The sequence below is a fragment of the Eucalyptus grandis genome, chromosome 2, assembly GCF_016545825.1.
Source record: "Eucalyptus grandis isolate ANBG69807.140 chromosome 2, ASM1654582v1, whole genome shotgun sequence".
NCBI lineage: Eukaryota > Viridiplantae > Streptophyta > Magnoliopsida > Myrtales > Myrtaceae > Eucalyptus > Eucalyptus grandis.
Genome location: NC_052613.1, coordinates 42071399 through 42083178, shown reverse-complemented (window position 1 = coordinate 42083178; position 11780 = coordinate 42071399). Strand labels below are relative to the sequence as shown.

Genomic DNA, 11780 nt, shown 5'->3' with positions numbered 1-11780 from the left:
CCCACAAAACGTTACATCTCTCTTTCTTTCTCTGTGCATGGCACGTGATCGACCACGAAGGAATTTGTAGCGTTGCCGTTTGTTTCCATTTGAATCGTCGGTACGTGTAAAATAAGCTTTTGCGAGAGAGGGAGCTTTTGGAATTTTGCGTGGGCGATGGCTCTCGGTGAACAGAGCGAGGAGGGGACTCTTGGTTGGTCCCGCTCGCAATAAAGGCGGGAGGCTTGGGGAACCAATCCAATCAAAAACCAACTCCATGTCCTCCTCATTTAAATGGCCGAATTGCCTCCCGTGACGCCCCCCCATGACTTCTTTTCATCCATATGCGCTCGGATATATTCTTTCCAATCCAATCCCCAACTCCACCTCTCCTCTCATATTGAGAGAGAGAGAGAGAGAGAGAGAGAGAGCGAGAGAGAGGGAGTACTAAAATGGCCATTTTCGTTACATAGCAACCATACGGGGCAGGAAATTTCCTCCCTATACTCATCTTTGAATCTAATGTCGTGCTGAGTCGAGCCGAGCCGAGCGGTATGGCAACTCACACAAGTCACAACACGTCATGAGTGAGAGAAAGCTGAATTTTTAAGTCACAACACAATGATGAATGAAGCTCATTATAGGAAAAGGTCAAGGCTTTTCAAGCCTCCTTTCTTTCATTTTTTTGTGCACTTGGCACAGTAAGGACAATGTCCGGCATCAGTGTGGTCACTTTGCCCTGTATCCCCGACGCAGCCTGTGCTGTTCTCTTCCTTCACGCGCATGGTAACAAAGTACCACCCAAATGGCCCTCTCTACTCATTGGGTGGTGAAGAAAGGTAACCATTTTTTGGGGCAATTATGATCGTGCCATCTTGTCATCGCCGTTTCAGCAATATGTGCCATCTACATTAAGCCCTAGGCGAACATCATGGGTCACATAAGTTTTTGTTTGTTTGTTTTTATTTTTTTGCATATTAATTCGCACAGATGTCGAACTTGGTCGGGTGGACCACCGCATAGTAAGAAATGCATGGCGATGATTTTGATCTAGTATGTTTTCTCTTCATCATCGTATATGCCATTGATGGAGAAGACTAAAAGAGTGAGGACCCCATGGGAGATACTCACATGGGTTTCTCGTTCTGCCTTTATGTTCATACGAAAAAGGGTTTGAGAATAACCGGAATTACTTTTTTAACAAAATACTTCATTTTATTTTATTTTAATCGATCATATGGCTCCCACAATCTACCTTATCAGGATTTTGATATCTGGGACTCAGTTGATCTAAAGAAGCGGCTGTGGAAGTAGATGGAGGATCGTGATGTGGCCTTTGTTTATTAGTCCATCGTGGTGGGACTTAGCGGAGCCTCTGGGAATTTGGACTTATATCGCCAATCAATGTCACCCCTCTTCCCCACTGAAAAGGATCACATTGAACAAAATGGGACTTCGGTTTGGTAATCAACTACTTCGAGAAAAATTATATATAACTCATTAAGAAAAAAAGATGTGCATAGCCCACCTCTCGGATTGCTACTTTCCACGAGTTCTGCATACATGAACTCATCTCGTGAGTGGGACACCATCGGCACATTAAGGGTAGAAGAGGAAAAGCGAAGGAGGGGGAGGAAGAAAAAAAGCTGGAAATTAAGAAGACAAAAACGGTGTCCATGTAATAAGATAACATGGCCGTCGGTTCGTACGTGGGAATAGGTGATGAGAACAACATTCCCCACAGTCCATCATCGACCATATAAAATTCAGCATGTTGGTCGTAAAGAAGAGAAATACCCATCCTTAAATCTAGACATATGCTATATATAGTCCATTCTTTGCTTAGTGAACTGTGATTAATTGTTGTAAAGTCAAAGTGCGTGCGCGACGATAGTATTTGGAAATTATGGGATTGATGTAGAAGATCCGACAAGACTCCAACACCTACAAAAGATGAGCATTGGATACAAATTGTCTTGTCTCCAAGAAAACACGCAATTAGTGACTAGTTTGTAGGTATTGCACTAGTATAATCCGTTTGGAGGGTGGCCATGAAGCCAACAAAATTAGGATCGGTGACGACGTGACCCCTTCTCATTGGCTGCAAAAAGTGGTGATTTGGCTGGGACCGTGGGACACATGCAAATCTTTGTCCGCAATGAGCTTTGAGAATCGAATCTAATCTGTTGAAAAGAGTCCAGGAAATATTAGTATCACAGTAGTTAGGGTTGAAAAATTTCGGACACCTTTGGTAACTGGTGGACATAATGCAGGTATAATTGCACTAAAGAAGAGTATGGCCGAAAAACTTTGATGAGTGTTACTTAAAAAAGTAAATGAGATATCTCATTCCACAAAGAAAGACGAGGTGTGACAAAAGTGACCAAAAGGGTGCTTTTTTATTTGATCGTGCAAAATTGCCATGGATGTGGACGACTTTCAAAAAAAAAATTGGGTTGTTTTTAAAGTGCCACGTTTCGTAGTCTTTAACCAAAAAGGACTATATGGTGTTTTACCGTTCATGTTCCATTTTTATTTATATAGTAAAGTAACTTTGCTGAGATAAGAATATTATTAAGGGATAGTATGAAAAGAGCCGATTAATTTTGAACGAGTTACGAAATCGACCCAAATTTCTGAAGTTGCTAGTTGTATACAATGCCACTTTCCAAGCACTTTCTCTTTTTTAAATATATGGACAAAATGGTCTTTAAAGTTAGGAATCCTAAGTATAAAACCTAAAAGCCAAAGTTTCTTTCCACATCCCAAGATAATGAAACTAGGGTTTCTTTAGGGGTGTGTAGGGAGCAGGGTCCAGGCTTATTCCTCACCTTTGTTCGGTTGCAAGAAATTTTCGACTTTAGGTGGCCAAAACACATTAGAAAGGACCCATTAAAAATTCAGCTTTTGAACTTGATTTTTAACTTGCCCAGGCCATATGCTCGTGGGGTTTTGATAGCTGCAAAAAGTATCATCCATAGGCCCTGGTGCTAAAGGCTCTCTCTTTTTCTTCAAAGGAGGGAATGATTCTGAATTCCTCAGAGATATCATCTCTTGATTACATGCTGAATGCGAAAGGCAGCACCGACTCTGTAGCCAGAGCGGGGTCCCCCAACTTCCCCATCCCATGTCAAATTTCATCACAAAAAGAAAGGAAAAGCTTCAAAAGGAAAAGGCGAGTGAAAAAAGAAAATCTTATGAGCATCATGCCAACGCCCACATGAAACGGGGGAGATCAATATTTTGTCTCTTTGATTGGCAAGATTTCTGCTCTTGGACGTAGACCTGCCCGAACCACCGTTCAGATTAATCGATCTGGGCTATTAGCTGCATCATTTAAATATAATATCCTTCTTTATCATATCTTACATTCAACCCTTGAAGGATTTAAATCTTCAGCATTTAGTCAGGGCTAATGCATCCACATTCAGCATAGATTCCTTTTCTAGTTCTCTAGTACAGCTAGAGTGGGAAAGATCCTACTTTCATCTTATCCATCCTACTCAGGCTAAACATGAAGCGTGCGTACTTTAATCTATCCAAAAGCCACATGTTTCTACTTTTAAACTATTTGTGATACCCAAACTTTAAACTAGCATCTTAAAAAGAACAACTCATCCAACTGTGCCGACTTCAATCTCGATATCATATGTTTAAAATCATAGGATAAAAACCCGGAAAGAATGGACGGGACTCCGTATTACCTTCCCTCTCCAATCATTGTTACATGACCAAATTCGGATCTTGTCTATGGTTTCGCATATGTTTAAACCTATGCTAATGCTTGTAAAAAAGCAGTGGAACAACACAAACAAAACAAAACGAAACAGAACATAACAGAACATAACAGAACAAAACAAAACAAAAGTCTCTTTGGCCGAAGGAGGAAGCCCTATTTATTGGCTTTACAACTCAGAGGCCTGATCTCTTTGGATGCCGATTGAAGGTCATGTATAGAGGAAAGGCAGAAAAAGAAGAGAGAAAAAGAAACGGGTTTGTGTGGGGGGAGTAGCTACTATCGAGGGAGCGTCTATGTCCATGTCGTGTTGTTCTTTATTTGTTGTTCTTTTAGCTTTGTGCGATAGTGGATGGACCTCCATTAATTCACATGTGGAGTGGAGGAAAAGAGTCGTCCATTTAATCATCAACACAACCATCAAAACCGAAGCCTTCCCCTCATCACACCATTCATGACTTCTTGATCGCTCGCATCGCTATCAACCTCCCCACATACGCAACATGTGTACATAAATATTAAGCACGCAAGACCTTGCCCACGTAGGTTGACGTATGAGCCCTTTTGTTGATGGAAATGGAATTTGTCAACCAGTGCCCTTAGGCACTTATTAAATTTTCATATAGGTAACTTTGTGATTTTCAATGCATCATTTTCATATTATGTATTATCAATGCATTGGAAATCGAAACATTTTCTTAATATATATGGTTAACTAGTGCCATGGGGGTACTCATTGGCAAGATCTTTCATATATATATATATATAGATATGCAATTCAATTAGTGATACTTGGTGGATGTCTAAGTAGATATTGGAACCCAATTTACTTTAGGGTTGATATTAAGACAATTACTATCCAAGGTTCTTAGATAATTTTCACAAACATTTTTGGGGCGATATGCCATCGTAATAATATGAGAAAAATAATGGGACTCAAGCCAAAATTAACACGATCCTCAAATCATTCTCCGATTGTAAAGCATTGCACCTGTCGATAAGTTACAAACAGGAATCCCTCAGGGTTGACATTGTGGGTGAGGGAATTCTAGGCATAGAAATTGGATATTGCTTGTTCGAATACCAAGAACTACGTACATATTGTTTCAGGTCCAATTCACGAAGCTTATTAGATGTTCTATGGGCCTCCAAATAGCTGGTCTTCTGCATTTGTGGCCCCCTGAGTTTTTTTTTTTTTTTTTTTTTCCAAAAAAAAAGAAGAAAAGAAAAAGAGTTACAAAAGGAAAGTTCTCAAATCTGACGTTCAAAATATGATCCGAATAGATATGTTTGATCAAAAGGATATCACTCGTCTAGGGGGTGTTAACCGCGTTTGTCAAACTCCACTATTTTCGGTGAGAGTACCCAAAAAAAGTCCTCGAGAACAGTCTAAAAAGCATCGCCTCCATGTGTATGCTGTGAAGGTCGGTAAAGCAATGGACTTCAAAAAGGCGCAGCGCGATCTTTACCGAGTCGTGCATTAGGGTTTCTATAAGTTAGGGGAAAAGTTGCGCTGCGAGGCGCTGTTAGAGCCGAAAGATTCGTACCCAATAGCATGACAAAGTGGATAATATGAAAAGACATGGACACGGACAATCTTTAAGACAAAGTCTAATCGCATAATTAAAGAAATCTCAGTCCTCAATTATGACTCCCTTCTTTTCCGTATACATGGAGAATTTCCCCCGGCTCGTGAGCAGGGAATCGCCTACTCGTGCTGTCAGATAATTTTTCACATCGTGAGTACAACTAGCAAGACACGTGATTTATTGTTAAACCAAGTATGTTGCTTGTTTTTTCCCCTTTAGTTTAATGGAGGGGCACGTGCTTTCGGAACGAGGAAAGGTTCATTGAATAAAACAGGAACCGCCCCATGATCCAATGACAATTTCATCGTGATTCCCTAACAGTCCCCGACAAGTAGGAAGAGCCCGAACTGGGCTGAGCTCTATTCCTCGTATATATGCCGTTGAATGGTCTCAATACATACTCATGAAGATGCTTACCAAAGAAGAAGAAAAAAATTGCAGGAGAGAATTATTAAACTGCGAACCACCCGAAGATGGCGTGCTGAAAAGGTGGGTTATTGTCTATAGCGGTTGCTCGTTTTCCTCTTGTTTGAGGATTTAATGTTCATTTATTAACTTGTTCGATTTGGACTGAGGTGCCAATTTTTTCAAAGGTTGTGTTTAGACGTGTTGGGGCTTTAGGTTATGCTGGTTGAACCTTGCTCGCGGAGAAAACAGAACTTGTGTTTTGTTTTGTCTCGTCTTGTTTTCATCTATTAAAAGAGAGACGGGAGGGGCAACCAGCGTTGCAGTCGACGTTATTATTATAGGAGTTTCGCTCCCTTTGGAATGTCCGGGTCAAGCTCTAGTTGTCAGTTGTCACATGAGAGGATCTCCGAGCCATAGCCAATGAATCCATCACACCCTCCTTATTATGAGATGAAGATTCCCCGTCCCACAAATTTACGAATTAAGCATGTTATCAAAAGATCGATGCCGGGTTTTGCTAGAATTGGTTCGCAAGATAAGTTTATCAAGTGATGTGTTGAATTGCAAGTAAGTGTTTAACTAATTGAGCCATGTACAATAATTAGTAACAGTTGAACACATCATTTTATAAATTAATTTTGCAACACTAATCTTAATATTTCTCTTATCAAAATGATTGCTTTGGCAGTCAGTATAGGAATAGATTTCATCATGTGTACTAATGCCCCATGAAAGACGACTATATGTAGTCCATCTTTTTCTCTCTTAATTTTGATAAGGAAAGAAAATAAAACCAGTTGGTATTCCTTCAGAATAACTTTCATCATCATAAACAAAATAGAGTCCATCTTCTTCACTCAAGAATTTATATTCATGATGTTACTCAATTCAGGATATCTTTCGTCATCATATACAAGCATGTATAGAAGTACTTCCCAACGTGGAGACCATAATCTGTCAGAAGTGAAAGTCATGGGCGTCCTACATTTCAATATTATGTCACAGCAGCTTGCTGCAGAAAATTAATTTGTGGACGTGCCAAAGAGATGTTGATGAACATCGGTATGCACCAAGGCGATCTTAACTTCATATGGTTGGAGAAAAATTGAGATCGTTTTGCGATTCCACGCTCGAACACAAAGTGCCCAAACGAGACTTGGATGGATTGCTAAATTCTACAAATCTAAATGGATGATAGCAAATGAATAGCAAATGAATCGGAGCCAATACTACGCATACATGAAACTGATGTTAAATGACAGGAAATTAAGGAATTGAAATGTGTAAGGAAATGTATGTACAAGGAAAATGAAGGATAGAACACTCGGGGAGCGTTTGTGCGCATGTCTCATCCTTGGTCGGGGGATAGCTTCTACAGTCCATGAATTTTGCAGCACGTAATATGTTGCGATTAACTTCCCATGATGTGAAGAGTTGCTGCAATTTTGATTAACCTCCGACCATGTCTGCAACCACCAAACTCGCACTTGTCCTTGTCACCCACTTTCTTTCTCAACTTCTCGCAGCCACTCGTCCATTTTGCCATTTGTTTCACAATAAGATGATCTCCACAAGTCTTCAATGCCATGCTTTTCCACCTAGCTCTGCTCGAGTGCATCATCCGAGCTTTCCCTCACTGTGACCTACCTAGTAGTTCTAGGTCGAGCCCTCTTTATTTCAAGTAGTCCTAGGTCGAATTATCCACATGATACATTCATGTCCATCGTTGTAGCGAAATCGACACTTAATCAAAGTGGACACACCTAATTTAGACAGCGCTTCCTTGGAAACATCTGCGGTCAAAGTGGGTGCTAGCACAACTCTTATAGAAATCAACAGATACTCCTTTTTTGCCAAATTTTAGCATGTGGGTCGAAAGACGGATGGACACAGATTGGAATGGGTTGAGTCCGAATGGTCTGGTGCAGTTTTGTTGTTTGGTGGATTATGCTCAATGGGTCATATCTATCTTTGATAGGATGATGGAATGGAATGGGCTTCAATCCATCCATAATGTCTTCTTTGCAAAACGGAGGATGAATCGCTATGCAATTTATATTTTCAATGTGCGCATTTGCAACTTTATTGTGTCGATGGACTTATTGGTGGATAGGAGCTTGAGTATAACTAGGCTGGAAAAGAGACGAAAGGTAAACGATGGTTGCAAGATTTTCTTCAAGCTGGCTTGAAATGGTTGCATCTGCTACATTTGAAGAGCTAGGAACAATACTCAACATGGCGTAACCCTTCTTTAAGTTGACAATGTAGTCGGATTGATTAGATTTGCTGCTTGGCATCTATATTTGGGTGCTATGTTTTCTTGTTTGATTGAATATTATCTATAAAGGGACACCTTAGGCGTCATGTTAGCAATAAATAAGTGATTTTTCATAAAGAAGAAAAATGTACCGATTAATAGTTGTCAGACTTTTTAAGGCGTCTAAATCCCCTAATTCAAGAATCTGTAATTCGTAGAGAATAAAGCACAGTCCAATGTTTAACTTGAACTTCTGACCAGCCCAGTATATAGCTTAGAAGTGACTCTAGGACAATAATCACTAATGCAAGAAAACATGTTGCGAATGGTAAGATTGGGAAGAATCCATGTGAAATACAAGCGCCACCCAACTAGAAGATTATTCATACCCCGTTAACCCGATAAATCCGTTTGGGGTAGGACGGATGAACGAAGGGGTGGGTGGGGGAGGTGTCATGCTTAAGCTCCTGAAATAAGACCTTTGAAGAGGAAAAATCAGAGGAGGAGCCGACGGGCCTTTTAAGAGGTGAAAGCATTAACTTTAGCAAACAACAGAATGTAAAACACGTCCTCCACAACACACATACGCATTCTGAACACCTCGAGTTTCTAGAAGTTCTGGTTAATATGAGGCACAAAACTCTTGATCTGTTCAAATTCCTGTGGCATAAGTACTATGAAGCAGTCATTGTTAGCTGCCTCTTGGTAAAGAGAGATGTAGATCATTTGGTGAAAAGGGAGAAACAGATCAGATCCTAACACAAATACTTAGTATGGAGGTGCACCTGTTAGGGGTGTTAGCAAAGTCCCATACTAAAGGCTTGGTGGGAAGTGCAATATTTAATATATCATAATTGATTTATAAGTTATGACTCAAAACTTTTAAATGGAAATGATTCAGACTGGTGATGGGCCTAGGCTTGGGCTTGAACTCCATCGAGCTTGAACTCCATATTCCAACAACCAAAGGGAGTGGAGAAAGAAGGTGATTTCTGGTCGGTCAAAGCGACGACCACCGCGGTGAGGTTGCCGTCCTGCCTAATTCCTTCTAGCTAACAACATCGCGCGAAGCGGTGAAATGAACCGTTGTCCTTAAAAACCACGTTTGGGTAAAAAGGAAAACGCAGGCCATCCTATCGTCCTCCCCTTCAATCGACAGGAAGATCAGATCCTGATAGTAAAATCCAAAAGTTCTGACATGGCTGACTTAAGAACAGTCCAATGCCGTACTCAAATATCTGAGCAACGATTCATTCAGACCACTGTTTCCCCGAAATCTTTCGTCACATTCGTCGTCACTTCTGAGCTGTCTGCCATCCTGGGCCCAGCTCCAGCAAGGACCCGACTTTTGTTTTCACTTTCAGGCTTTTTGCTCTGGCCATTACATTCAACTTCTTTATTTCAATAAAAAAGCTAGGACGATTCAACTTTTCCTTTTCTGCTCGATACAATTTGGCATATGATTTCTCTATCATTCGCGGCTGTCCTAAATTTACAAACTAAGTTTTCATGGTGACAAGAAAATCGTGATCGTCTTCTCGAGAGAAATAGGAAGCTCCAGAGCAGGAGTCGACTGGTCCCGAGAGATCATTCTCCTTTGACCTGGCTTCAATAGGTGTTAACTCATAACAGCAGGCCTCGTCTCCATTTTGGAAAATTATAGGCTCTTTTTTTCTGCTTGCTCCGCATGAAACTGAACTAGAATCGATGAAGCACCATCAAGAATTCATCGGCTTCCACATTCGTCTATGCTCTGCAAGTTGGGCCGCCAGGATTTCGATCTCCCCACCGCAGCACCCGCCGCCGCCATTTTGGGCCTTTGCTTTCCATGTTTCGAAACCTGCGGGAGACGTTTCACATCTTTCGTCAACGTTCTAGGGGGTTGGTTTCTTCTAATAGCTTAAGTTGACCCGTGAAACCTACCGCCAATAATATATTTCGCACTCAAGCATGCAGATGATTATTGTACGGTAAAATGAGCAAGGACTTTACTTTCACTCTACTCCTACTGATTTAATCATGCCCTGAGAGATACTATGCTCCTATTAAAAAGTTCTACTTGCATTTTGGGGGTACTCAAAGGAAAATCTGGAGGGAATCCGTCCAGGCTGTTAAAGAAAACTTTCAGACCGGGAGAGGCAGGAACTGACACAGATCTGCGAGCACTGAAACCCTCGTGCACACATGATGAAAAAAGATACTCCCGAAAGTGAAATTTAAAAAGAGGAAACTTTAACCATCTTGCAGGTGTAGTGTACTGAAAATTATGAGTTTTCTCCTACCTTGTTGATGGCCTCCGTGTCAGAGCTCTCGTCTTTTGCCACCGCAGCGTTTGCTTTCTCAGCTGCTGCTCCTGATTGCTGTTGCCTCTGCTTCATCTTGCCATATTTCTTCGCTTTCAGCACCTTCACCACCTCTATTAGCCAATCGCAGAGTTAGAAAAAGAGGAAAAAAAAGACATAAATGTATCTCCACTCTCTCTCTCTCTCTCACACACACACAAAACTATGGAACAACGAAATAATGAACAGAACCCATGAACATACCTTGAGTGGTGATGAGGCGGTAGGCGTGGCCGAGGGCGAGGGTCTCGGTCGGGCGGAGAAGCTTCACGCGGGTGAAGCGCACCGCCGCCTTGGGCGGCGGGTCTTGCCGGCCGCCCTCGTCCTTCTTGTCGTCGTCGCCGGGGGCGGGCAACGGGATGATAAGGGACACGTAATGGCCGGGGTTGGTCTTCATGACCTCGCTCGCCATCACGGGCCAGTACATCCTCTCCAGCCTCCCGTCCGGGTGCTGGATCACCAGCGCCGCCGCATCTATGGCCTGGCAATTCCCCATCTCCCCAAGCTTCGAAGCAAAAGCACGAGAGCGAGCGAGAGCGAGAGAGGAAGAGAGAGGGAGGGGGTTGAAGGAAGGAAGGAAGAAGCAAGGAAGGCCCTTATCTATATACACACCACACCAGGCCAGCCTTTGGAATGTGGTGAATATAGAGACGTGAGAACGGGGGAGAGGGGCCATGCGTGGGTCATATTTAAAATCAATGCGATGGTAACACCTTCAGACACGATTAAAATAAGGGTGAAAACGAAAAAAAGGCGTTAGGATCAGTGCGATTGCAATTAAGGTTTTGTCGTACGTGCGTTTCCGGTTTACAGTACTATTCTTATTAGGGTTAAAAGACTTGGCATTCGTTTGTCGGGATGGAAGCGTTGCAGCTGACAGTTTGGCACACCGGCACGGGCCTGGCGAAGAAGCCGGCGTACGGGCCACGTGGAGGGATGTCAGGAGGAGGAGATGTGGAAACAAATTTGGCTGGTCGGCAACGTTGACGGACGGGGTCAAAAGGTTAGGCCGAGGTCTCGGTTGGTCGCCTATGGAAAGGCGACCACATCACCCCAGCCCACGAGGGGTGTGCTGCTATTCACGTGGTTTCCTTTACGTTTCATCCATCTCAAGTAGCTTTTCTTTTACGGTCAAGCTCGTCTTCTTCTTCTTTTCATCCGAGGGAATCTGATCCTTACGATTTGTTTGGTTTGTGTCCGATCTCGTCCAAACGTTTGTGAGTCATGTCCAATGTGGCAATTTTGAATATTGTTCAGGTAGATGCCTGATTTTGGAAAAAAGTGTAAAATTTTGGTAGGTCATCGTCAATTATTTAAAAACTTTAAAGTGTTACGATTTGATATTTTTTGCCCATATACTTAATCGAGGCGATTTAGTGAAATTACTGTGAATTGTTCTAAAAACTTAAGTTTTTGAATAAATGCGTGGTTTAATATTTAGTTATTCTATCGAAGAGAAGCAATTTTAA

General features: G+C 42.0%; 1 protein-coding gene across 1 annotated transcript; it reads right to left on the bottom strand.

The window, feature by feature from the left end:
• Positions 1-9196: 9196 nt before the first annotated feature.
• LOC104432920 (hypothetical protein) lies at positions 9197-10954 on the bottom strand. Its single transcript, XM_010045512.3, has 3 exons — positions 10516-10954; positions 10252-10385; positions 9197-9809 (listed from the first exon to the last, which is right to left on the bottom strand). Exons 1-3 carry the CDS (start codon positions 10805-10807, stop codon positions 9696-9698), a joined length of 540 nt encoding a protein of 179 aa, XP_010043814.2. The 5' UTR covers positions 10808-10954; the 3' UTR covers positions 9197-9695.
• Positions 10955-11780: the final 826 nt, after the last annotated feature.

What these genes read in the sequence shown, in the direction of transcription:
- LOC104432920 (XM_010045512.3), bottom strand. Translation starts at nt 10,807, where the DNA reads ATGGGGAATTGCCAGGCCATAGATGCGGCGGCGCTGGTGATCCAGCAC. An exon ending in CCGCCTCATCACCACTCAAG is followed by an intron (nt 10,386 to 10,515) that starts GTATGTTCATGG and finishes ATTGGCTAATAG; the next exon opens with AGGTGGTGAAGGTGCTGAAA. An exon ending in ACACGGAGGCCATCAACAAG is followed by an intron (nt 9,810 to 10,251) that starts GTAGGAGAAAAC and finishes CGTCTCCCGCAG; the next exon opens with GTTTCGAAACATGGAAAGCA.